Source organism: Onychomys torridus, chromosome X, assembly GCF_903995425.1.
Source record: "Onychomys torridus chromosome X, mOncTor1.1, whole genome shotgun sequence".
NCBI classification, from domain to species: Eukaryota; Metazoa; Chordata; class Mammalia; order Rodentia; family Cricetidae; genus Onychomys; species Onychomys torridus.
In genome coordinates this window covers 18,119,932-18,147,104 of record NC_050466.1, presented here as the reverse complement: position 1 = coordinate 18,147,104, position 27,173 = coordinate 18,119,932, and the positions used below count along the sequence as shown (strand labels likewise).

The window sequence follows — 27,173 nt, the reverse complement described above, 5'->3', positions numbered from 1 at the left end:
TGTGTAGGGTCCCAGCATGAAGTGGGTTTCCTTGGCAGGCCCTATCAAGGTATGCCATTAAACAAACACGCCACAGGCAACAAAGTTAGTGCAAGAGGTTTGGGGGGGGGAGCAAAGAGTGAAAGGCTGTGTCGGAGTGTGGTACCCACTTCCATCTGTCAGATTGTTGGCAGAAGTTGCAAAGGTCCTATGAAATACCAGGATATGGGGTGCCTGTAAGTGGCCACTTGAATTGATATCTAAGGGGTATTGGGAGAAAGGCAGATAAACTAAGCCCTTAAGTCAGGTGTAGATGTGGAAGCAGGTGCATTTTCCATGAGTGAGGTAGAAGATCCAACGGCTGGAATCTCTAGTGTCCCAGAAATTCAGTGAGGACCAACAAAGAGGCACAGGCTGCTCAGTGGACCGTCATCCAAAAAAGCAGGGGCGGATAGACTAAGAACCCCAGTGAGATACAGTTGGCTGATACCAGGACTTCTAGAAAAGCCAGAAGGAGAGGACTGTGCATGAGAAATGGAGCCTCATTCATGGGAAATGGCCAGAAGTGAAGGGAAGGGTGGAGTTACCAATCATTGGAGTTGAATGGAGAGTCCCAGCAATCTGTTAGGTAAGAAAGTAGGGCTGTTGCCCGAAGACCAGGCTCCAGGGGCCTGGCACATCTCAGACTGCCAGGACAGCCTACCAGAGTCACAGCAACAAATGTATTTGAAAAGCAGTGGGAGAGAGGAGTCACATCATACAACAGGGCCCATGTGGGTGGTTTATTGAGGGGAGGGTAGTGAAGGGGCAGAGAACGGACAGAGACCAGTCCCTGGAAATGAGAGCAAAGGAAGAGAAAGAGAAAGAGCCTTCTTTCTATAAGGGAACGTAGCAAATGCACACAGGAGGTGCTCTTAGTGACTGCAGCTTAAAGCTGTATCCTGTCAGGACCCCAAGGGCAGACCAATACAGATGCCTGAACGCTAACAGGTATCCCATGCCCCTGGCATCTCTGCTTACTACAGCTGGAACACAGCACCTCATTCAATCACATCTGTCTTTCACTGCCTAAGACTGGCTGCCCTGAAACTTGCTCTGTAAACCAGGCTGGCCTCAAACTCAGAGATCCACCAGCCTCTTCCTTTCCAGTGCTGGGATTAAAGGTGTGCCCCCACCATACACAACTCTAAACTTTAGTTTCTTTCAACAAGTTGGAAGCTTAGCTGTATGGGATCTAGCCCTTTATTCCATTCCCTTTATTCCAGTTCTTAGTCCGTTTATCTCCTTGAACACAGGATTTAGCTCCATCCCACTTTCTGGTGCTCTTTTTCTCCTCAAAATTTACTTTTTGTAATTTACTTTTTATAAATTACCCTAGCAATTTACTACTTTTTTATTACACACTACAAGAGGAAAAAAGTTAACTATCTACATTACCCAGCTACAAACTATAACCTACAACAACTTCCTACCTATTAGATATACTGGTGTCAGCCCTCCTGAATGCCTAAGGGAAGCTCCTTGTCTGTGTATCCAGCATATTGGGTGTTAACAGCTTAGATGCAAGATTGTAAAACATCAGGAGCGGGGGTGGGGATTTAGCTCAATGGTAGAGTGCTGGCCTAGCAAGCACAAGGCCCGGGGTTCAATCCTCAGCTCCAAAAAAAAAAACATCAGGAGGGAACTTCTGCCCTCTGGGGTTCTCCCATTGTGCTGTAAGCCTGTATTTAAGACCTCCACCCTCCTTCAATAAACGGCATTTGGCATTCAAAGAAGAAAGAAGAAGAAGAAGAAGAAGAAGAAGAAGAAGAAGAAGAAGAAGAAGAAGAAGAAGAAGAAGAAGGGATCAAGATCATGATGGGGAAACCCACAGAGACAGCTGACCCGTGCTAGTTGAAGCTCACTGACTCTGGACTGACAGCTCAGGAACCTGCATGGGACTGAACTAGGCCCACTGAATGTGGGTGACAGTTGTGTGGCTTGATCTGTTTGTGGGGTCCCTGGCAGCAGGACCAGGACTTATCCCAGGTGCATGAACTGACTTTTTGGAGCCCATTCCCTGCGGTGGGATACCTTGCTCAGCCTTGATACAATGGGGAGGGCTAGGCTCTCCTTCAACTTGGTATGCCAGATTTTGTTGACTACCATGGGAGGCCTTACCCACTCTGAGGAGTGGATGGGGGTAGAGGGGGAGGGAGGTGAGGAGGCGAGAGAAGGGGAGGAAGGGGAACTGGGATTGATATGTAAAATAAAAAATTAATAAATAAATATATTTAAATACAAAAAAAGAAAAAAAAAGATATACTGGTGTCAGATAAGAGAGTTGGCCCTGAGGTCATAAGAATGGGAAAGTTACCCTTGGCCCGCACCAGCTGCAGCACTCAGGAGAGCAGGCCCTGCACTTCGACTGGGTAGCACAATAGAGCCAACCCTGTTTTCATAGGTGCAGGTGAGGCTGCCCAGAAGTTGTGAGTGTGGGAAAGCTATCCCCACTACTTACCTACCATGCAGTGGCATGGGGGGGGGGGTGAGATAGGCCCACCTTACCCCTTGTCCCTCACTACCTGCATCAGACAAGGGAGCTGGCCTTCCCCTTACCAGCTACAGCACTCAGGAAAGCAGTCCCTGCTCCTCACCTGGGCAGCACAGTAGAGCTGACCCTGCTGAATGTGAGCATAGGAGATTTGGCTCAACCCCAGCCTCACACTACCTGTGACAAGTAGGAAAGCTGGTCCTGAGGTCATACAAATCGGAGAGCTGTCCCTCCCCCTCACTAGCTGGTGCACTCAGGAGAGTGGCTCCTACACCTTGCCTGGGCAACACAGTGGAGCTGGCCCTGGTCGCGAAGGTGTGGGAGATCCAAACCTGTGAATGTGAAAGCAGGAGAACTGGCTCTGCCTCTTGCTCATCAGGGATGAACTAGCCAGAGAGCTCACCCTGGTGGTGAAAATGGGGAGAGCAACTATCCAGGCCCAGAGCCAGGGTTATGAGTTGGTTCACCCCAACATCCACCCCATCTGTGATTTTCCAGACGTGAAGGATCTGGTCCTGCAGACCCAAAGCTGTAGGGTCTCCATGACACAGGGAAACAGGATATCCAAGAGAAGTCCCAGTGAGGGCCCAGCATTGATAGTGTAACCAAAACCTGAGGCCCTAAACCAGATCAATGACTCTTTACAATGAATATTTGCAAGTAAAAATATATGGACAAAAAGGTTCACTGCATGACTCACTGTGTCACACTACAGCTCCCATGGTGAGAATTTTCTCTCTTAAATTTCATTTCATTTGGGAGGGGGGAGGTTGCAAGGGCAGAAGGCAGATACACAGGGAGATGAATGGGATCAAGATGCCTGAAGGGAAAGACACAAAGAATAAATTTAAAAGTTTAAAAAATATGTACTGGTGCAATGGTAGCAGAAATGTTATGGGAATAACCAACCACATTGTTCTTTTACATATACAGTGTTCTGTCTGAATGTACACCTGCAGACCAGAAGAGGGTGCCAGATCTCATTACAGATGGTTGTGGGCCACCATGTGGTTGCTGGGAATTGAACTCAGGACCTCTGGAAGAGCAGCTAGCGCTCTTAACTACTGATCCATCTCTCTAGGCCCCCAACCACATTTTTTAATGAATTTAAGGGCCATCACATGAGATGGAATATCACCTGACACTGCTAAAGTGGCCAAGAATCTTGGTCTAGAAAGGCTATGAGACATCCTAAGACATTCTGCTAAAATAACATAGCAATAAATGACACCTAATGACTTACTGTTATAGCCTTCCATCAGTATATCAGTCAACCTACATCACAGAAGCTTCTTCTTACAGTAGATATAAATTAACACAGAGACCCACAAATGGTCAAGGTGCAGAGGGTAAGAGACATTCAAGCACTCCATCCTAAATGGGATGTCTTTATCAAGCCTTCTCTTCAGGGCTCAGAGAGATATGTGGAAGAAGAGACAGCCTGTAAGTGCCAGAGGTGACAACAGGTCTGAAGCAATTATAAAACTACGGAGACTGTGAGAGCATGCGCAAGACTTGCTCAAGCCAGATGGGGTCCTAGCACTGAGAAGGGAAAGTAGACATGGAGTCTCACCCCTACCTACACAAGAAGGTATTTGTAACTGATATTCACTGGCAAAGGGAAAATCAGTTTTCTCTAATGAAATGTCACTGATTTTATCAACCACACTCCAGGGCAGGCACCATGCCCAGAAATAGCTGGCCAACACAAAAGGAACTCAATGGTTTGTTTTTATTTGCTTAGTTGGTTTGGTTGGGGGGGGGTGTCTCTTTGTGTATGTGTGTGTGTGTGTGTGTGTGTGTGTGTGTGTGTAGTGTGTCTGTCTGTCTGTCTGTCTGTACTTTTTGTTTTGTTTTGTTGTTTTTTTTGTCTTATTGGTCCTTTGCTTATTTGTTTTGATTTTCATTTTTTTGTTTTAATGACAACCAATTTATTGATGGATTGAGGAATACAATTTTAATGGGACAATAAGGCACAACTGTGGATTAAAACAGTTTGCTATACAGCCAAAGGGGGGTAATAATCTTAGAAACTTTAAATATGTAAATCAAGAAGCCTCTGAAGTACTTCTCAAACAGATCAATATCAGACAATTCTTCCCTTTTATACAATTTGTATATTATATCATTTGATCACAAAGTCAGACAGATATTCCATAAAGAACTCCCCAATTCATGTAGACTCCAGCCAGCCACTCCCCTGCCACTCATTTTTACCCATCCTTATGGAGTGTTTTTGTTTGGATTTATTTATTTATTTTTTCCCCAGGAGCTGAGGACCAAACCCAGGGCCTTGTGTTTGCTAGGCAAAGGTTCTACCACTTAGCTAAATCCCCAAACCCAGTTTGTTTGGATTTTAAATAGTAATTTCTTTCCTAAAGAATTGTTTACACATCTTGGATAGCCTTCCAAAGCAAAGAAGCAAGCAAGCAAGCAAGCAAGCAACATCAGAGAAAGCCAGCCCAGAGCAGATTTACAGACACAGGGTAGAAGCAGCCTGATTCAATGAGGTCTAAACCAGCTGATATTAGCCCACAAATTGAGCCAAAGACCTCAAAGACCAAAGTTGGTGTCATCAGGGCCGGGCCCTATGCTCCTAAGGGATCCGCAGTGGTCTACACAAGTAGCTAGGAAGGTCATATGATTAGGAAGCTCATGGGACAATACATTCAATGCTTGGACCAGGATTATGAACTGACTACATGGCTTCCAGCATTAAAATTTGCCAAGTATAAAATTCATTCGGGATTTTGTGCAAAACTTTAAGACACTGAGGACAATCTAGTTCTTTAGGACTGAGATAAGTTAGGCACTTCCATAATACTAGTCTTTCTGTTTGGAAATGTGAAGAATCTTCCAGTGTACAGAACACTGAGGCATAACCCATGCTTCAGAGTGAATGTGGGCAGCTCTCCAGCTCTTTAGTCTCTTCAGAAGACTACAAGAAGGCCCTCTACCATACTGTCAAAACAGCCACTGTATTGGTGACAATGTCCCAAAGAGAAGCAAACTGGCAAGCATAAGACTATTTTCTGAAGGTCAACACTGTACTCAGAAAAGAAGCTGCATAAATACATTGAAAACAAAAAGCCAGAAGTAGAGAGATCTGGGGAAACCACCTAGGAGACACGGCTCTACAAGTCTCACCATGACCACCTTTCAAGGACAACTTGTTCATAAGCCTTGTGATGAGAGCAGTGTGGGGGACCAAGAGAGCCACATGCTTCCAAGAGTTGTACTGGCTGCTGAAAGGCTCCTGGATAGGCAATGTCCCAGAGACACAGCCAGGAGAAGGTAGATACAAACCACCAGACAACTCACCAGCCTGTCACATCAGAGACAGGCTTGACAGCAGAGCCCAGAGTCAAGTAGACATAGGGAATCTCAATGAACAAGGGAGGCTGAAAGACCAAATGGACAGAAGGCTGGGTGACAGGAAGGTAGGAAGTAAAGGACACAAGGACACAGGAACATGACAGAGGCTCGATGAAGGGAAGGCAGTATGGATGTAGTCTCCATCCAGTGGGAGCTTTGCTGGCTGGTTCTTGTCATGAGTCCCTATCTCATTTACGCAGACAGGATGGATGCATGGCATTCAGCAGCAAACAGGGGAAGATGTCACTTACAAACAGAGACCTGGTGGGTGCATACTGAACAGAAAAAGACTGAGGGTACCATTCTGTAATGCCCTGTTTATACACCAAAGGCAAGTCTGTGTGGAAAAGAAAGACTTCAGGTTGTCATGCAAGAGCAGGAGTATTCTGGGAAAGGGGGATGATGGGCTAGGGGCTGGAGGACAGAAGGAAGTTCCAGTTCTTAGATACTAAAAAGCAAGAATAATTTGGTCCCTGTCCTTTAGTGAAGAAATCGGATGCTTATTTTCTGTTCTACATGCACCTTCTCCAAATTCTATAAAGGATATGGCACTATCCCCATCCTGATCAGCCTCCTGGATGGTCCTGTTACAATGCTGCCCAGCTGCTCATCTGAGATTTTTACTCCAACCATAATTCATAGTACCTGTAACAACTCATCACAGGAGATCTTGTCATCTTTATCCAACTCATAGAGTCTGAAAGCAAAGTGCAGTTTGTTGCTTTGGCTGTTGAGTGGTTCGGGTCCATTCACATCTTTGCTCTTTTTGTTATCCTCAATGGGTCGGAAATGAGCCAAAGTTCTCATGAATCCTCAGAAGTTTACCTGGTCCTCTCCCTCTGAAAAGAAGGCATTGATGATCTGGTCCCCCAGGAGGTTGATGGCAAGTTCTGGAATCCTCTGGAAATCTTCCTGGCTGAGAGTCCCATTCTCCCCTTTGTCCAGGCTGGTGAACCGGCTGTACAGGCGCGTGATCTGACTGTGGGAAAAGCCAGTCTCCTTCTTCATCTCCTCAAGCTCTTTATCCAGCAGTAATGTGGAGGCCTGTGACCCCATCACCGTGGCAGGAGCTCCTTCAGGAGCTGCAGGGCCAGAGGCTATGGCGGCAAGAGGGGAAGAGGGAGGAGGGAGGAAAGGGCCAGGGGTCAAGAAGGGAGAGGGCACTGTTTCTCTTTCTGCCTGGGGAGGGAAACTAGGGGGGATTTTCATTTTTTTCTTTTCTTTTTTTTTTTTTTTTTTTTTTTTTTTTAGCTGAGGATCAAACCCAGGGCCTTGAGCTTGCTCGGCAAGCACTCTACCACTGAGCTAAATCCCCAACCCCGGATTTTCATTTTTGTGGGGACTTTTCTTTAACTTTTTATTGATTCCTTGTGGATTTTACATCATGCATCCCAATCCCGTCCATCTTGCCATCTCCTCACCTCTGTCCTCTGCCCTGGTGATCTCCCCCCAAAACAAAACAAAATTTAAAAGTATAGCCTAAAAACAAGGTAAAAACAAAACAAAACAAAAACAGAGAAAGAAAATTTTGGTGTGGAAACTGTAGTGTTGCCAAGTGAGTCACACAGTTTACCCCTGAATCCATACATCTTTAATTGTAAGTGTTATTTACAGTGGGTTGTTGGTCTGGTTTGAGGCCTCTGCCTCCTGCTACCCTATTGATACTGGGCCCTAACTAGGACTCCCCCGGATATCCTGTTGTCGTCCTGTGTCATGGAGATCCTATAGCTTTGGATCAGGAGGTTCGTCCCCTTCACATGCTCCAGCAGTCCATAAATGAGATGGCTGTTGGAGTGAGCTAACTCATAGCCCTGGTTCCGGTCTGGGTGGTAGCTGAGTTGGTCAGCCTGCCAGCTTTCCCTCATCATCACCACTTGGGTGAGCTCTCCTGCACTGCATCGCTTAGCTCACCCAATGCTGCAGGCAGCAAGGAGCAGGGCTCTCACACCATCAGGTCTGGCTCTCACCCACTCAGACCACCAGGGCCAGCTCTACCATTTTGCCCAGGCAAGGTATATGGGCCACTCTCCCAGTTGCTGCAGTTGGTGAGGAACAAGGCTAGCTCTTCTGTTCTCATGTCCCAATGACAGCTCTCCTGCCTGCTGCAGTTGGCAAGCCATTGAGGATGGAGGGCATATTTTCCCCACCCGTGTCACTACATGGCATATACTCTCACATCCACAGGACCAGCTCACCTGCACCCCTGCCAACAGGGTCAGCTTTAGTGTACTCTGCAGAAGTGCAGGGCCTGCTCTCCTGATCTCATTCCCCCTGGAGCCATAGGTGGCATAGGGCAATGGGGGAAGAGCATCTTTCCCTCACCCATGCCACCACATGGCTGATAGGGGTGGGAGGCAGGTCAGCTCTCTCCTGCTTTCATGCTCGCTGGGCTGGCTCACCTGCACCACCACCAAAAGGGTCAGCTCTACTGTGCTGCCCAGGTGAGGTGCAGTGCTGATAGGACTTTTTAATGATAGAGAGAAGGAACACAGAGTTGGATGGGGAGGGAGATGGGCAGGTTCTGGTAGGAGTTGAGGGAGGGAGAAAACATGATTAAAATACATTGTATGAAAATGTTTTAAGTAAAAAGATAGCCATCAGCTGGGCAGTGGTGGCGCATGCCTTTAATCCCAGCACTCAGGAGGCAGAGGCAGGCATATCTCTGTGAGTTTGAGGCCAGCCTGGGCTACTGAGTGAGTTCCAGGAAAGGTGCAAAGCTACACAGAGAAACCCTGTCTCGAAAAACCAGAAAAAAAAAGATAGCCATCACATCAAGAAAAAAATAAATAAAAATTCTACAGGTACAAAATAACACATGGGATGGTGAGATGGCTCAGCAGATAAAAGACCTTCCTACCAGTCCTGACAACTTACTTTCCATACACCTTAGGCCCACTTGGAGGGAAGAGAGAACTAACACAGGATGTCCACATATGCAACATGGCATGCACAGCCACCCATGATCAAATAGATTAATAAAAATATATATTATAACAAAATTATTTATGAGACAAATATGAATAACATAATTGAATAAAAATCACTGAAGGGAGGGCCTAGCATGTGTGAGTAGGCAAAGAAGGTAATCTTGAAGATGGGTCAATTGAGATTATTAAGTCTTGTCACAGACAAGAAAACTGCTGAAAAATATCAGCACAATGACACCATGAATCATGAGGACACCTGAGTAACTGCCGGAGATTTTTGAAGGGATGGAGAAAGGAGAAGAAAGAACATTTTAAAAAATAACAGCAAAATGACTAAATCTAGCAAAAACCTTCTCCAGCAGCCATGCCTAAACACCTTAAAGCACAGAGCCAAAAACCCCAATCCCAGACTTGAGAAACTCCCTTTGGAGCTGTTGGTTGGGGTTGTCCAAAAGACTCCCAAAACATACAGCCTATGGCTGTTGCCCTTGGTTACACCCCAAATGTGGAAAGTAAGTCCCTATTGCTGAAGACATCATGCACTTCAGAAACAGGCCCAGAGACCCCTGAGCTGGAACTAACCTGAATACCCCCTCCCTAAGAACTTACTTTCATTGTACCAGAAGGTGCCATGCAAGCTTCAGCAGACAGAGGCAACCCACTGTCCTCCCCAACTACAATGCCTAGGAACCTCATCAATGGCCAGTATGACACCTTAACCCTAAGGATGAAGTGGTGGCATGCATAACTTGCCAGTAACAAATTGTACTTAAGACCCACTCAACAAGAGGATGTACTGGAAACCTAGACTAGGCTTGTGAAGTCGTTATTGGAAGAGAATAATTGCAACCACTAATTTATTAAACCAGCATAATTCCTAACAAAAATCTATAAGCATTTGTCCTTATACCCACAGATAAGTATAGTCTTCACTCCTCATCAAGGAAACTTCTCTTTATTACACATGGACACCACTACAGAAAACACAACCAGTCAAATGAAGAGTTGTGGAGCCCAGTCCCAGTGGACACGACTCCAGGAACATTGCTGAAGAGAGGGGGCAGAGCTATTCTAAGAGTCAGAGGATCAGAGAGTTTGTTGTGGGATTATGTCCTAGTAACACCAGAAACTGTACCCATGAAGTTTAACCAATATGCCCATCCAAAGGTGAGCTGAACAAGGATGACACAAAGGAGCATGGCAAACTTCACAGAAAAAAGCCCAGGAGGTCTTAACCCTACACACAGAACTACAGGCAACTGAGTAAAGCTAGGGGCAGAAGAGGCAATCCTCCCTCAGGGGAAAAGCACACCAACTGGTTGTCCAGTGCCAAATGGCCAGTCCTAAAAACATACATACAAGTAACATATGTGAACTCAACAGATTATATTTGGGAACATATATGTATATGCAAATACATATACGCATGCAATAACAATTGAGGAAAAAGGCCATAAATTTGAAAGAGAGCAAAGAGAAGTCTATGGGGCCACTTAGACGGAGGTATGAGAGGAGAGAAATGAAATGAAAATAATATCTAAAAAACAAACAAAAGAGCCGGGCGATGATGCCTCATGCCTTTAATCCTAGCACTTGGAAGGCAAAGGCGGGTGGATCTCTGAGTTTGAGGCAAATCTGATCTACAGAGTGAGTTCCAGGACAGTCAGAACTACATAGACCTCGTATCAAAAAAAAACCAAAACAGCAATAACAAAAACAAGTATGCCATGCCACTGATGCATGTATAACTTTATTTATATTTCTACGGAAATATAATATGTAAAGTTTATATATTTGAATCAGCCATTAATTTAAAAAAGAAAAAGAAAAATATTAAAATTAAATCAGTCCATTGTTCACTGCTTTACAGAAAAAAATTTAGAGATTGCAGAAAAGAAATAGATGTCTTTCCCCCCCAAAGAGTCTCAAATGCTGCAAATTGATCTCAAGCACATCTGTAGCCTAGGTTACTCTGAAGTTCTGATCTTAATGTCTCTCCTCTCCAAGTTCACAGATAACAGGCATTACAGGACTGGAAAACACCAGACCAACCACATGTAGTTTGGGGGTAGTAACCTATGACATTATTCAGGTGACACAAGGACACTGCCAATAGGCTACATCCCCTGCCCAAATATTGGTGTCTCTATGACTGGCCAGACTAGACAGAAGAATTCTCCTGTTCTCAGCACCTTGCCAACCACAGTTTCAGGATTTAGAGTAAAGATGAGCAAAGGGCAGGAAATATGTATGTGCAGCTGTAGTATATAAACAGTTTTCAGAACTGTGAGGTAAGTCTTTTTCTGGGAGAAGAATTCTTTGTCGGGGGTTAGGGTTTGTTTTTGTTTTTCTTTTGTTTTTTGTTTTTTGGGTTTTTTTTTTTTTGAAACAGTTTCTTTCTGTAACAGCCCTGGCTGTCCTGGCCTTCCCTCTTATAGACCACGCCTACCTCTGCCTTCCAAGTTCTGGGATTAAATGCTTGTGCCACACTGCCCAGCAGGATTCTTACTTCAGTACCAGGACTCTTGAATATTGCCAGCTCAGACATGGAACTGATGGAGATACACTAGGGCCCTTTCTAGTCTCAAAGTGACCAGAACATGTTGGGAATAGTTGGCTGCCTTGGAACCAGTCTGACCACATACCAGCGAAGGGGCTGCTTTACTGACAGTTCTGGAATGGAGAACAGGTGTGAAGGCCTGCTCTTGGCACTTTGACTATTCAGAGAAGACACCAGAAGTGTGTGAGGTGGGGGAGGGGGAGTGTGCAAGAGAAAGGTGAGGAACCTCAGCCCAGGTATGACAAGTCTCACAACTTTTGTCGGCACTCATGAAGGCTGAACAGTACTACTAAACTCCTCCCCAGTATCCCTGGTGAAGATGAGCCCTCTGATCTGCCTGCTGAACAGCGAGCAGACGCTGCAACCCTGCCCAGCTGCTGGAAAGGCAGAGCATGGAAGCATGACAGGATCTAACTTCATTTTCTGTGAAATTCCAAAGAAGAACCTCCCAGATAAACGTATTAGCATAATAACCATTCTCTGCCAAGTACCAGGGACCCAGTGTGGATTACTAGACCAAGAGATATGTTCCACACATTTCCACATGGCCTCAAGAATTATTGCTTTTTTTTTTCTTACTTGCTGCAAATCGGTTCCTGTAGTTGACCCCTATCCGTTCCCTAGGAAGATAATTCACCAGGGCCCGGGGACTCAATTGAGACGCAACTTGGAAGGCTCCTTCTACAGCCTGCTTGTCCAGGAGCCATGCCTTCCCCCAAATGGCCTGCTCGCTCATTGCAGCTCCAAACCGCCACCAGTTCGCACCTCAGGGGCTCAGCCCATAGCAACAGGAGTCAACCGGAAGCAAGGATAGCGCGCCCATGACTGGATAAGATAACCTGGAGTACAGGGGTCCCAGACCGGAAGACACCCCCTGCTGGTTGAAGTGGTCTGCTTTAAGAACGGTAGAGGGCTCCACCTCAGAATCTTCTTCAGCGGCCTTAAGGACAGCGAGCCGCAAGCGGCTCCGACGGTGTTCAGAACATGAAGCGTCAAAACGTCGACTACCTGCTTCATGTGGGACCTGACGAGGACGAGGAAAACTGGAGTGGTCAGTGTGTGCTAGGAACAGTGGGTTGGTGATGTCCGTGAGGGGAGAAATGGCCTTCAGAGGTGACCGGATGGGCCCTGCGCACTGCCGGCTTCGCCTTCCCTGGCGCCATAGCGACTTCGACCACGCTGGGCCCTGTCACCCAATCTTTCTGTTTCCCCTCTTCTAGGTGCGAAGGCACCCATGGTCTTGCCGGACGGAGAGGGGAGAAATGAGGAAGCGAGTGGACAAGGCCAGCCTGGACGGGAAGCCGCAGCGGCGGCAGAAGGGGAAGGAGCCGGAGAATTAAGTGGAGAAGGCCCCTCTGCTGCTGATGCTGCAGGCCTCGCGGATGACGGGAACCAAGAGGGCGCCAGTGGCGGTGCCCGGGAGAATGAGCAGCTACCTCAGGAGCTGGTTCACGAGGGCATGGGAGACAACGAGGGTGTGCCGCCGCCTGTGCCAGCGCCAGCGCCAAGGTGCAAACACACCTCAAGCAACAGGTTCACCCACTGGCAGCGGCACCAGCTGGAGAGTGTTTTCCAGCATACTCACTACATCACTCCAGATGTAAGGTGAGCAGACAGCCTGGATTGGTGTCCTATTTGCTGGGAGCATGTGGTCCAGGGTTGTTGCTGCTTTTTTCCCCTGGTACCCCTCTTACCCTCTATTTAAAAAAAAATTGGGGGGCGGGTTCGAGACAGGGTTTCTCTGTAGCTTTGAAGGCTGTCCAGGAACTCACTCTGTAGCCCAGGCTGTCCTCTAACGCAGAGATTCACCTGCCTTTGCCTCCCGAGTGATGGGATTACAGGCGTGTGCCACCACCGCCCGGCTAAAATTATTTTATTTTTATTCATTTTGTGTGTGTGTGTGTGTGTGTGTGTGTGTGTGTGTGTGTGTATGTGTGTGTGTGTGTGTGTTTACCATGTCATATGTACTGAGGTACTAGGACAATGAGGGGAATCAGTCTTCTCTTTACCATGTGGCTCCCAGAGTCAAACTTGGGCCACAAGATTAGCCAGCAAGTACCTTTTCCTGCTAAGCTATCTTTTCAGCCTCTCTCTTGCCCTCTTAAACAAAAACCACCCACAACATCCAGGCTGCCAGACCCCATTCTCTGGCACTAGGGTTCCGGGATGAGGGATGAGAGCTAATCAAACTGGGAATGAAGGTATTTTCATGTATTTAATTGTATAAAATCGGACAGTGTCTGTTGATGTAAGGTCTTTGTTAAAATTTCATACCTCTGGGGATAGCAAGATGGCTCCGTGCTTAAGAGCACTTTCTGCTCTTAAAGAGGACCCAGTTTTGTTTCCCTGTACCCACATGGCAGCTCACAACCATCTGTAACTCCAGTTCCATCTTCTGACCATCTCCTTGGGCACCAGCCAAGAATATGATACACATACATACATGCAGGCAAAATGTTCACACACATGAAATAAATGATTTTATTTTCTTAATATATTGGTGCATCATATATTTCTTAAGTTGCATAAATATAGCTATTGGTACAGTTCTCTGAATTACTGTCTTTTGGCCTCCCATTAAAATTTGTACTCCCTCCAAAATATATATTCTCCATAAAACCAAGATTCAATATTGAACACGGTGGCTTCTGTCTATAATTGTAGCACTGGATGGGCCAATGAGACTACAGGAGTGAGTTCCAGGTAGCCTGGACTACAGAGTGGTAGTGTCTCGAAACAGAAAAAAAAAAAATCTTCTGTAAACTCAGTAATTGAGATGCAGAGACAGATAAGAAGTGCAAAGAAGTCCAAAATTGTCATCAGTTACATAATGAGTTCCAAACCAGCCCAGTCTCTGTGAGTCTGTTTATGCAAGAATCTTGGACATATTCTACCTTGCCAGTGTTGTTTTTCTCCCAAATTTCCTGGTACAGGAACTCACTTTGTAGCTCAAGCTGAACTGGATCATACAAGGAGTTTCATTCCCCAGCTTCCTTCACTGGGAAAATTCAGGACTGGGCAGTCAGTCTTATGAAAAAAAAAAAAGAGCATTCACTTTGTGTCTGTTATGCTTTTAATATTTCATTTTCTGGGGTGGGTGAGAGAGCTCCTTGGGCAAAGGTACTTGCCACCAAGTCTGAGAACTTCAATTCATCAATACACACACAATAGGAGAGAACTAACTTCAGTTGTTCTCTGACCGACCTGCACAGGTGCACCCTGGCACAGGCACATCACATAAATACCTTCATTGAAGGTTTGACACCCTCCTATGTTAACTGGACATTAGAAGTCATTGGGAGCTTTCCATTAATCTATCTTCTTTTGTTTGAGTTTATCCTTCTGTCCCGACAAAGAGCCCCACATGAGTTTTTCCTGTGTGAATTTGTTTTAGTAGCTTCTGCTTCTTTTAATAGATAGTTTCCTTCACTACCACAGCCAGTTTGGGGAGTACCCCTCTTTTTTTTTTTTTTAGGTTTTTGCTGTCTATATTAGTGTTTTTTAAGTTGCTTATTAGGGATGTGCTTGGCTTTTCCTGCCTGTCAATGATGGGTTGGTAAAATAAAATTACTGGTAGAACTCGTTAAACTCAAAATCTCCAAGGCAAATGTCACAAAAAGGGGGAGGATGGGACAAACATTTAAAAAGAAAGATAAAATGTTCTATCCATATTTTACTCTAGCCATGACGTCAAATACTGAACATCTGTCATTTTCCCCTCAGGAAACAACTGGCAGCATCCATGGGTGTGAGTGAAGCCAAAGTGCAGGTGAGTGAAGGGAAGTTTGACGGAAAGCCGTGCTAGGACTGACTTCCGGTCTAGGACAGCTTTGTTCTGTCCATGGAGTTGCTGCCTTGTTGTTGACTTCACACTCTTAGAAAAAAAATTACCTTTTAGTAAATGTTGTTGTGATATTTTATATTCGTGGTTGTTTTGCATGCATTCATGTCTGTGAATCATGTGTGTTGTCTGGTGCCTGAAGAAGCCAGAAAAGGGTGTCAGATCTCCTGGAACTGGAGTTAAAGATGGTTGTGAACCACCATATGGGTGCCATGAATCAAACCCAGGTCCTCTAGAAGATCAACCAGCACTTTTAACTGCTAAACCATCTCTCCAACCATCTAAACTACCTTTATATTTATTTTTTAACCTATTTATTTATTTATTTGGTTTTTCCTGAGACAAGGTTTCTCTGTGTAGCCCTGGCTGTCCTGCTCTGGACCTCAACCTCAGAGATGCACCTGACTCTGCCTTGGGAGTGCTGGGATTAAAGGCATGTGCTGAAACTTCCCAGCCCAAACCTAGCTTTTTAAAGACTGATTTTATTTTTATTTTATTTACATGTATGTATGTGTCTGTGTATGCAACATATGTGTGGACATATCATCTGGAGCTGGAATTACCAACAGTTGTGAGCCTCACCATCTGGATGCTTGGAACCAAGCACAGGACACTTGCAAGAGCAGCAAGTGTTCTTACCTACTGAAACATCTCCCTAGCCTTGTCAATTTGACTTTAGAATTTTGTGATCTGTGTAGAAAAGGTAGAAATGGGAATAAGATAGCAACACCATACAGAAATGGCTCATTTCAAGATGGAACACAACTTCCTGAAGGACCAAAAAAGGAGTGAAGTCAGGCAGTGGTGGTGCACTCCTTTAATCCCAGCACTCGGGAGGCAGAGGCAGGTGGATCTCTGTGAGTTCAAGGCCAGCCTGGGCTACAGAGTGAGTTCCAGGACAGGCTCCAAAGCTACACAGAGAAACCCTGTCTCGAAAAATCAGAAAGAAAAAAAAAGAGTGAGTACTAAACTACCTTCACTCCCTAAATATATATATTTATACACACTTATCCTCTGGATAAATTATAAATATGTGTTTGAGTTATAAAAATGCATGCACAGTATATGCACACAGAGTTGTACTATATATAGATAAATAAGATACATAAACATGTATATATCTTGTACAACTCCTTTTAACATTAGAATCCTTTAAACAGAATGTCTTTATGGAAACATCTCACTGCAGTTATGACACACAAAGGATTCAAATTAGTGTAGCTAGGGGTTCCATGATCCTAAACTGTTTGAAATACTGAAAACTAAGCGTAGATTCTTTCCTAAAAGGGCAAGTTTGGGTGTGTGGATAGTTGACAGGCAGAACCCACCACTGATAATGCTGATATAAACTTGGTTAAAGAGAGACTGATGGAATGGGAAAGCAGAGTCCAAATGCCTGGTCCCCCTGTTGTTTTGAAGCATCTGGTGAAGCCACACAGATAAGGATACCCAACCTCATAATTATCTGAAGCACGCTGATGCATCTGCCTGAAAATCAAGCTGACTTCCTCCAGGGTAGGGAGGAGGAAGGGCATGCAACATTTGGACATTTATCCAGGGACTATTTTTGCAGTGCTGAGGATACTGTTCCATGTTCCACACCCTCAGCCCCTCATAAATTAGAGCAGTAAGGAAGAAAGGTCTTCTGGCAGATAAAGTACATGATGTGTTTTAGGTTATTATCTTAATTACTTATATGGTAAACCAATTTCTATTTCCCCATTATAGAATTGGTTTAAGAAGAAGAGAGAACAATACCGGAAATATCAAAAGCCATAAATGAAGTCCCAGAGATGCTCCTCCTGCTAGGCAGACCACATTTCCCTGATGACTGTGGAAGGGCCCTCAAGTTTCATCCTTTCCCAGAATCCAGACACAGATGCTTTTCTTCTGCCAGCAACAACTTATTATTCTCCTCAGCACTTGTATTTTCAATAAAGAAGTGAATTCTCAATATATTTGTTCATGTGTCTTTTAGAATAATAAGACACTGGTGTAAGTTATCAGGGAAAGGCCTTTAAACAGGATGAGAGGGACTCCTTCCATGAGGACGTCATCATCAGTAGCTCCTGTATATTGCAGGACCTTCCCTAGTGTGAGACTAGAATTGTACTGACTCACACATTCTTTTTGTCCCCCTACCATACTGTCCTCACTCCACCCTTGATCATGTGCAAGAGAGGGCAAGTCCCTAGGGAAAGACAGTGGTTTTCCAGACAGAGCTGGTTCTGCCTAAGCTTGGAATTTCATTTCAAACCTGGAATGTAAGAGAAACTTCCTATGAGATTATTCACAAGGTCAGAAGAAGCAGAAAGCCCAAGTATATCTAGGCTGTTCCTGCTTCTCTTCCCTGCCCTCTCTTTATGTGGCACACAGGGCACTGGCAGATATTCTGGCGGGGGTCCTGTTGCTTCAAAGGGAAACTAGACTCCATCCCATCCAGTCACAGGCAGGATATTCTCTCTTGTTTTGAACCTCCTGCCCAGAAGCCATATTGTCCTTCCTCCCTAGAACAGAATCTAACACTCCTTAAGGTCTTTCTAAATTGTATAGTTCTTGTATCTCAGAAACAGACTAATACTTGAATATTTTTTCTCATTCTTGCAGCATTTTAAATGATTCCTAGAAAAAAAAACAGACATGTACTGTGTTCATGCTTGTGTTTCTTAGGATCAGCCATGAGTCTGTCTGTGATCTTCCAGTCATACACGGTACAGAGGGACAGTGAACAGATGCTAGGTGTCCCTACTTCCAAAGCTCAAAACCTCCAAATGGTATCATTCCAGGCTTCCCTTAAACCAACAGTGCTCTACCCCCTCACTTCCTATTCTGCTAACACAGGCCACCCCCAAGTGGTATCAAGGTTCTGGTACCTAAGCTCTAAAGGGAAAAAAGCACCAGAAATTTTATCCACTGACCCAGAGGAGGAACTACCTCCACTCTATGTCCCTGAATGAAGGTGGTCCCATCCTAAGCCTCAGCCCCAGGTACACTTTCCTTTCCTTTCCCTACAGTGTCTCCCCTACATACCTGCAGTGATTCCAATTGTACCCCCTGTTCCCTGAACTCACCCAACTCAACCCAGACCTGGGCAGTTTCTGACATTCTTCTCTTCTGGAAAACCCATAGACTAGTGGTTTTTCAACCTGTGGGTCACAACCCCTTTGGAGGTCCAATGATCCTTTCACTGAGGTTGATATCCTGTATATAAGTTATTTACATCATGATTCATAGCAGTAGCAAAATACAGTTATGAAATAGGCAACAAAATGATTGTATGGTTGGGGGTCACACAACATAAGGAACTGTAAGTACTTCATTGAGTTCTTTTGCATGTGTGTTCATCTGGGAAACTGGTCTGTAGTTTACCTTTTGTTATGTCCTTATCTAGTTTTGCTATCAGGGTAATACTGGATTTATAGAATGAGTTATTACTGAACCTTCACTTTCTATTTTGTGGAACAGTTTTAAGAGTGTCAACGTTAATTCTTCCTTAAAAGTTTGGTATAAACTGGGCAGTGGTGGTGCACTCCTTTAATCCCAGCACTTGGGAAGCAGAGGCAGGTGGATCTCTGTGAGTTTGAGACCAGCCTGGTCTACAACGCGAGTTCTAGGAAAGGCGCAAAGCTACACAGAGAAACCCTGTCTCGAAAAACCAAAAAAAAAAAAAAAAAAAAAAAAGTTCTTCCCTCCAGAGATCCAGAGATCTGTGATTGATATGTAAAATGAATTAAAAAGGGGGGGGGAAGAAAATATTTTCAACTTTAAAAAAAAAAGTTCTTCCAAAATAGTGTGCCCTAGGAACAGGATGGGGGTTTCGCAGCCCCCAGCTGCTGCCATGAATGGTAGTAGTATCCACATCAACAACAGCCTGAGCAGCAACCTCGGCAGGCTCCGAGCATGCTAAGGCACACAGTAGGCAGGTAGTGACTCCAAGCATCCGGACTGAGCCAAACCTACCAGCCAAGGCCACCAACACCATGGTGCAGGCAGGCGTTGTCTCCTCATATGGAGTCATGGCCTGCTCTGCGCATGCCCTGTGGGGAACTCTGAGCTCAGCCGTGCCTTGCACACCCTCCTCTATTATCTCCATCCGGGTTTCCCAAGCCTGCCTTGTGCATGGATCCTGATTCTATCTACTGGAGCACCTTCCTTCAGAGCTGCGCATCTCCCCACTGCAGCCCCAGAGCCGCTGGACCACAGACAGCACTCCGACTCTTCAAGCTCAGGATCTTCTTTCTCCCAGGGACACCGGGTGCATGGAGATTGTACTCTGGAAACCCCTCCTGCCACACAAAGTTCACAGGAAGCAAGATGCTGCCACAGCAAGTTGACTTCATGTGCTCCATGCTGGTTCTGGTGTGCTGTGCATGAGGCCTCTTCAGAAGCTTGGTCCACAAAACAGCTTCTGCTAGCAAACATGTTCATGGCAAAATAGAAAGTTGTTGGCACTGATAAATGAAACTCCACCGGCTAAGAACTGCACAGATCCTGCAGTTCACGAGTTCCCCACAGACCTGTTCTCCAACAAAGAGCAACAGCATGGCACTGTCCTACTACACATCCTCAGTGCTCTCTACATGTTCTATGCCCTGGACATCATGTGCAACTTCTTTGTCCCATCCCTAGAGGAGATCTGTGAGAAATTTCACCTTAGTGAAGATGTGGCTGGTACTGCCTTAATGGCTGCAGGAAGCCAGAGCTGTTTGCTTCTGTCGTTGTTGTGTTCATCACCCACAGAAATGTTGGTGTCGGGGGCTATTATGGGCTCTGCTGTGTTCAACATTCTATGTATCATTGGAGTGTGTGGATTCTGTGCTGGACAGGTGGTGCAGTTGACATGTGGGCTGTGTGCCATAACTCAGTGTATCCGTTGTCCTGCTCATTGCATTCATATATGAGGAAATAGTGTGTGGAAAAGGTGATTGATGCTAGCTATGTTCTTGGTGTTGGCAAGAGTTTGTTGACAAGCAGCAGAAAGACAGTGCTGTATCAGATTAGATACACTTGGGCCGTTTAGTAGAAACCAACCGAGGAAGCAACAGGAACCAGAACACTTTGTTGGAGCTTCTGATCCACAGAGGGTTTCAAGTAAAATGCATTTGGGAGTGTGACTTTTGAAGAGAAACTGTGTTTAACTGATTTACTGTTTTAGTGGGGGGTTGTTTGTTTGTTTTGAAGTGGATTTTGGAGAACAGGGTTTAATTTTGGGCATGTGAACCCAGTTAATAACTTTCTGGAATTTGACAGATTGCTTCTTTTAATTGACTAAAAGCTATTGTCTGAAGGACAGAATAGATCATTATTAGTTTGTGCATATGCATTGTTAGTAGGGAATGTAAATATTTCTAATGTGGTCACATCAGGAGATTACTGATTTTAAACAGGCAAAGTTGGATTTTGATGCAGCTAAAACTGCTGAAGACATCCTGGACCAATCTAAAAAGGCTATTCCATTTTGGTCATTCTTTACTCTGTTATTAGGAGGTATTGCAGCCATAGGAGCATGTGTATTGCTAGACATTGTTTGCTTGCCTATAATTATCAAATTACTTGTGAACTCTCAGTAGAAAGTTGGTTCAGAGCTGCATGGAGTTAAGCTCCACACCCTCCCTTGAGATTTCCACAGGCTGGTAGTCAAAGGTGGGTAAGTCCTTTTTACCACCTTTCAAACTAAAACAGGGCATGAATGACAGAATTCATGTGCCAAAGATGGGTATGGCTGGATGGCTGAAAAAGGCAACCTAAGAAAGGCATAGTCATCTGAGTGGCCCAGGGGACCTTTAAAAAACGGGAGGGAATTGTGGAAGCCCACAATGACTCCAGCTTGTGGCTTGATTCCATCTTGACTTAAGATCAGAGAGTTCAAGCTTGTTTTTGCTCCTCAGGGCTGAATAACAGGATGTTTTGTCAAAGGCCATGGTTACCAGATGACCTGAGAATTATGTTTATATCTGTTCCTTGAACCATGGTGTCCTTAAGATAAGGAAGTCTTTTAGCCTCCTTACTTTCTGTATATAAAGGCCATGAGAAATAAATTTAGGGCTGCAGTAATCACTGACAGTCTTCCTGAATCTATCCCATGTCTCTGTCTTTTCTTTCATGTCTTTGGTTTTTCCATCTGTCTTTTCTTAATTCTCACTCCCCTATTCAGTTGCTATTCCACAGGTCAGTTAGTCCTGGCAGGGAGTCAAGGAATACTGAGTGTTACAGCTCCAATGGAAAAGTAGTCTGGTAACCAGGATCCAAGGAATACCACAATATCACAGTAAGCATAGCAGCTTACAGCCCGGCTCCAGGGAAAGGTCTCTCCAGTGCAACAGCTCTACTCTGGCAGGAGAGGGTTTCCTCAGTAAAGCTGTTACAGTTCTGTTCTGGTTTCCCAGAGTGTAATAACTCAGCTCCACTGGTGAAGGTTTCCCATGCTCAGGGATTGGTTGGTTTTCTGCTCAGGGGGTTGATTTTCCTACTCAGGAATTGGTTGGTTTTCTGCTTAGTTGGTCAAGGGCAGATTTGGCTCTGGTTTCAGGGCCAAAGTGTGTTTCTTTCACAGGCTCTTTTTTACTTTTTGGCTTTAAATTCAGGGCCAGAGCATATTTCACTGGCTCTGATTTTAGGGCCAAAGTGATTTTTTTGTTGTTTTGGTTTTGTTTGGTTTGGTTTTTCGAGACAGGGTTTCTCTGTGTAGCTTTGTGCCTTTCCTGGAACTCGCTCTGTAGCCCAGGCTGGCCTTGAACTCACAGAGATCTGCCTGCCTCTGCCTCCCGAGTGCTGGGGTTAAAGGTGTGCACCACCACCGCCCGGCCCAAGTGTGTTTCTTTGGCACTGGTTTCAGAGTTAGAGCATATTTCTTTGGCTCTGGGTTCAGGATTAAAATATTTCTTTCACTGGTTCAGTTCTTACAGCCAAGTGGGTTTCTTTTACTAACTCTGGTTTCAGGGACAGGATGGGTTTCTTTGGCTGGCCCTTTTGCCCTACAGGTACTACATGCTCTGCAGTCCTATCTAGAGACAAAGGAAGATCCATTATGGTCTAAGCATTCTTGGATAGTCAACACTGGGAAATGTTCAACACAATCAGCACAGAGCACTGGGGCATTTTGCAAAGAGTGTCTGGATAAAGAAGATGGCTCAACAGCTAAGGTACTTGCCGCCTAGCCTGCAGACCTAAGTACAATCCCTAAGATCCACATAATGGAAGGAGTGACCAGACTTGTAAAAGTTGTTGTTAGAATCCCTAGCCACTCCCCCAGCTACAAGACTGCACATGCGCTGTCCAGTAGCCAGGCAAGACGCTTAGTCACACTAAGGCTTTACATCCTACATAATCCGTACACTGTGTGGTCACATAATCTATGCACATGTATATTGGTTAAATTATTAAGGCCACTCCACGTAGTTAAAAGGGAGGTTTATTTTGTGGGGTAACTTACAAATGAAGGGGTAGGTTACAGGGTCTGGCAAGGGTATAGCGCAGTCCGGCGGTGTTCTCTGGAGAACTCTGCTCGGTCTACCTCCAGCGTCCAGAGTCCGGGAACCGAGAGACAGAGCTCTTCCCGATCCTTCGTCTTCCGCTTCCTCCTCCGCCCCGCCTTGTGGGCGTGACCATTACCGAAGCCTCAGTGGGGGTTGGAACTTCCAGGCCAATGCTGGGATGGCTACCCACTACACATGTATGGTGTAGCTATGTAAGCCCATATGCGCATGTTTGTGGGGGGTGGGGGGGACCTATAAAAGCAGGTTCCACCTATTTCTTCTCTCTCTTCCTGCATGGTCATTCCATAGACCTATGCACCCCCTTCTGTTCCCTTCCCTTTCTTGTGCCTTGTGGCTTCTCTCACATGGTAAACAGTGCTGCTTAATAAATAACAATTGTCCTCTGGCCTCTACACACTACCATACAAACACACACATAAACAAACATAGTAGAAGATGAAAATATTTTGAAATAAAGCAGGAAGTGCTCGCTTCAACAGCACATATACAAAAATTGGAATGATACAGAGAAGATAAGCATGGCCCCTGTGCAAAGATGACATGCTAATTTGTGAAGTGTCATATATATATATATATATATATATATATATATATATATATATATATATATATATGTATATGTATATAGTTTCAGAATAAACTATTTCTTACTTCCTCTGAAAAAAATAATAAAGCAGGAAGCTTTCACGTGTGATAAGTTTTAAGCCTGCTGAAGGCCTTTCCACCATTGCAACAAACCAAATCAGACCAAATCAGGAAAAGCCTAGGTTTAACAGGTAAAGTGTTCCCAGGCAATTCCCCAGCCCCCAGAGAGGAGGCAAGACAGGAAGAACCTCAAGTCTGTTTTCTGGGAACCACTTATATATGCTCTGTGGGAGTCATCCTGAGCCTCTCTGGGGGAGGAGCTGGGTTTGGCAGGCTTTGAAGGGGCGGGTTTAGGGAAAGATGTGGGGAAGGGAGCCTAGGTGGATCTTCCACCAGACTCCTTCCAAACATTCCAGACTCTTTGGGTATAGGGACACCGGTTCAAGTCTGACTACTTCCTGCGGGCATGGGGCAATGTGGGAAAGAGGAGTCAGGAATTGGTGAGCTCACATTCAACAGGAGGTGTGAGTGGAGGAGCATCTGGTTAATTGTCATTCTGGAAACCTCAGGCATCTGTTCCTTGAGGAATCAAAGAGGGCAAGTTTCTAGGAAAAAATGGATTAACATCTGCCCTACTTGTACTGTAAAGATAAATGTACAGAGCAGAAGAGCAGATAGGCCCTTTATTAGGACATCTTGGAAAACCGGAGGGTGGAGGGGCCCAGCTGCTGGACAGACCACGTATCCTGTATAGGTGCCCACTTGAGCCTGGAGAGATGGTACCAGCATGGATGTCCCAGGAGCTTGGCAGCTGAGGGGGTGGTAAGGATCACAGTATGAACAGAGAAGGGACCTCAGAAGAGAGAGTTAGAGGAGGTACCCGGCCAGTGGGGAAGTTTGGGCTGGGAGGTGGTGATTGAGGAGGAAGGGCCTTCCGTAAAGGAGCTCAAAATGGCTCAAACCTGTAGGAGAGTGTATGGTGGCCCAGAGGCAGGTAAGAGCAACTAGTAGAAGGGAGGGGCAAGATAACCTGAGTTCAATGGAGAGCTTGATGAGGTGTCGTTTGATGAGTCCACTGGCCCTCTCAACCTTTCCTGGTTGGTGTCCTCAAAGCTGGTGCAGAGGCTGACATATCTGGAAGGCCCCTGTGAATGGACCTGTGAAATACTCAAGAGAGTGTGGGGCCAAGGTGAGTGTGACCCCAAAAAGGCTGAGAACATTGCAACCAAGCAGAGGTGCAGGACAAGCACAAATGACCAGCAAAGAGTGTGAGAAGAATCGCCCTTCAAGAATACAGGAAAGTGTCAGGGTTTTAAGTGGGAAGGAAGGGATCCCGTCCACCCCTGTGACAGAAATTGGTGAGGGAACTGTAGGGCCTGAGTGAGATGTCCAAACAGAATAGGTAAGCTCCTGTGTCCAAAAGAAAGTCAGTGGACTTACCTGTTACCTGCAGCGTCACTCTAGGTTTGGAGGGGGCAGTGGATTAAGCTGTGTCAGTCTCTTCCAGGCTTAGCAGTTCTCAGTTGCCAGTGTTAGTGAGGCTGGTCCTCCACGGAATGGCATAGAGGATGAGCCTGCACATGGGTATTCCGATTTCCAGTGCCCAGGCTGTTGGCAGACAGGGCATGGACTCCTGGGTGGCTGGGGATCAGGGCAATACTGTGACCAGTGACCCCGCTTTGCACATTTGAAGCCAGTTTTTTGTGGAGTTGACTTGGGCTGAGCTCCAGCAGGATGGAGCCTCATGGCCAACTTCCCTTGGACCCCTTGTGGGGCCCTGGTAGCCTCAGAGCAGCTGCTAAGGCTTGGCCTTGGAGCTTATTCTGTTGCAGTCTGTTGAATTGACTCAGCTGTCATTCTCCAGCATTAAAAACTTCAGGAGCTATTTTCACCAATTCCTGTAGAGGAGTTTGGGGACCCTCCTCAGCCTTTTTTATTTTTTTCTAATATCTGGTACTGAGAAATGAAATGGGTGGGGAGGCAGGAGTCTGGCAAGACTGAATATAAGAAGAAACTGGGGAAGATTTGGGGGCATTAGGCCAGTGTATAGACTGAGGTATTGGGAGATGGGGGGAGCAGTAGAGGGAGCAGAAGACAGGAAGGAGGGTAAGGAGGAGGAATTTGGTCTTAGATTATTGGTCATGGAGGAGGGGGTTGGGTAGGTAGAGTTTGGGAGACGCAGGGGAGAGATCAGTGTCTCCAGCAGTGAATGGATCAGAATTGGCCCCTGTAGGGAGAGTGGGAATGCAGAACCCAAAACCCGTGGATGTAGGGTATCTCTGTCCAATTATCTGAGATAGCCCCAATTTGAATAGATTTTTTTTTTTGAGCTGAGGATTGAACCCAGGGCCTTGAGCTTGCTAGGCAAGCACTCTACCACTGAGCTAAATCCCCAACCTGAATAGATTTTGTAAAAGAACCCACAGGGTCATTTAGGGATCATGCTTTGAATGGCAAGTGCTGTTTCTCAAGTCTATGCCAAGAACCGAAGCCTAGCACTGTGGTAAGTCTTGGGTCAAAAACGGGGGTAGGGTGGGGGTTGGGAAATTCCCTCAACAGAATGTCTTCTGGAATGGGTCAGATGGAGCAGAGGCAGCCCTCTACGCCAGAAAGGATTGGGTGGAGCAAAGACAACCCTGTGCTCCAGAATGGGTCAAGGACCTGGCTCTGCCGCGACTCCAGCAAGACAACCGGAAAAACAAAGAGGCCCTGGGCCTCCTAGGCAAGAACTTGGAAAGGGCAACTTGGCCAGCCGAGAGCTGATCTTAGTCTAGCAGAGAGCAGATGTGGGGAAAGGGGGTGTTTTCCCACCAAATGGCCCTGCGCCAGTGGGGAAAACTCAATCCCCCTTCAGTGGAACCTCCAGATGATAAGTTTTAGGCCTCCTAAAGGCCTCTCCACCAAGGCAGCAAACCAAATCAGATAGAATTGGAATGCCCAGGTTTAATGGGTAAAGCGATTCCAGGCAATTCCCCGGCCCCCAGAGAGGAGATAGGGACATGAGACTGGAAGAATTACGAGTCTGTTTTCTGGGAGCCACTTATACATCCCCTGTGGGAGTTGTCTTGAGCCTCCCTTTCAGGGAGGAGCTGAGTTTGGAGGGCTTTGAAGCGGCGGGTTTAGGGAAAGAGATGGGGAAGAGAACCAAGGTGGATGTTCCACCAGACTCCTTCCAAACATTCCAGACTCTGTGTGTGTGTGTGTGTGTGTGTGTGTGTGTGTGTGTGTGTGTGTGTGTGTTTCCAGACAGGGTTTCTCTGTAACTTTGGAGCCTGTCCTGGACTAGCTCTGTAGCCCAGGCTGGCCTCGAACTCACAGAGATCCGCCGAGGCAGAGGCAGGCGGATCTCTGCCTCCTAAGTGCTGGGATTACAGGCATGCGCCACCACCGCCCGGCTCCATTTCCAGACTCTTTAGGTATAGGGATGGCACGGTGCCAGGGGCTGAGGCGGAGCTCCCACCCAAACAATGTGAGCATCCAGAATCCCAAACTGCAGCAACAAGGACACCTTGTCTCACATAGCGCACTGAGCTTTTTGTATGTTTGTGGTTGGGCAAACTCATATTGTGTAAACTACTGCTTGACTGATTTTACTTACAGCTTAGAGACTGTAAGGAATGGGTCAGAACCCTAGGGCAAGAAGTGTTGCCTTTCTTCTGAGTTGGCTGAACTTTGAGAGATTACTATAGTCTCCATCACTCTAGCACTTGATGCACGAAGACATCACACCACAAATGCGCATGAGCACCTTAAGGGCGGGGGAGGCTTTCACCACAGGCTCATAAGTTCATGCGAGATTTCACTCTCTCCTCTGCTCCTCCCCCAACAAGCTTGCCCTCCCAACAGCCACCCAATCCCCACAATCTCATGTACTTTG

The 27,173-nt window shown here is 45.9% G+C and overlaps 1 protein-coding gene, 1 non-coding gene and 1 pseudogene across 2 annotated transcripts; 2 read left to right on the top strand and 1 right to left on the bottom strand.

Moving 5' to 3' along the window:
- Positions 1-6,367: 6,367 nt before the first annotated feature.
- Positions 6,368-6,943, bottom strand: LOC118573589 (annotated as a pseudogene).
- A 5,415-nt stretch (positions 6,944-12,358) lies between these two features.
- LOC118574022 (rhox homeobox family member 1-like) lies at positions 12,359-16,994 on the top strand. The gene is made up of 4 exons (XM_036174618.1): positions 12,359-12,425; positions 12,595-12,979; positions 15,098-15,143; positions 16,944-16,994. Exons 1-4 carry the CDS (start codon positions 12,359-12,361, stop codon positions 16,992-16,994), a joined length of 549 nt encoding a protein of 182 aa, XP_036030511.1.
- A 6,180-nt stretch (positions 16,995-23,174) lies between these two features.
- LOC118574962 lies at positions 23,175-23,281 on the top strand. The gene has a single exon (XR_004943825.1). It is a non-coding gene; the product is annotated as a U6 spliceosomal RNA (small nuclear RNA).
- Positions 23,282-27,173: the final 3,892 nt, after the last annotated feature.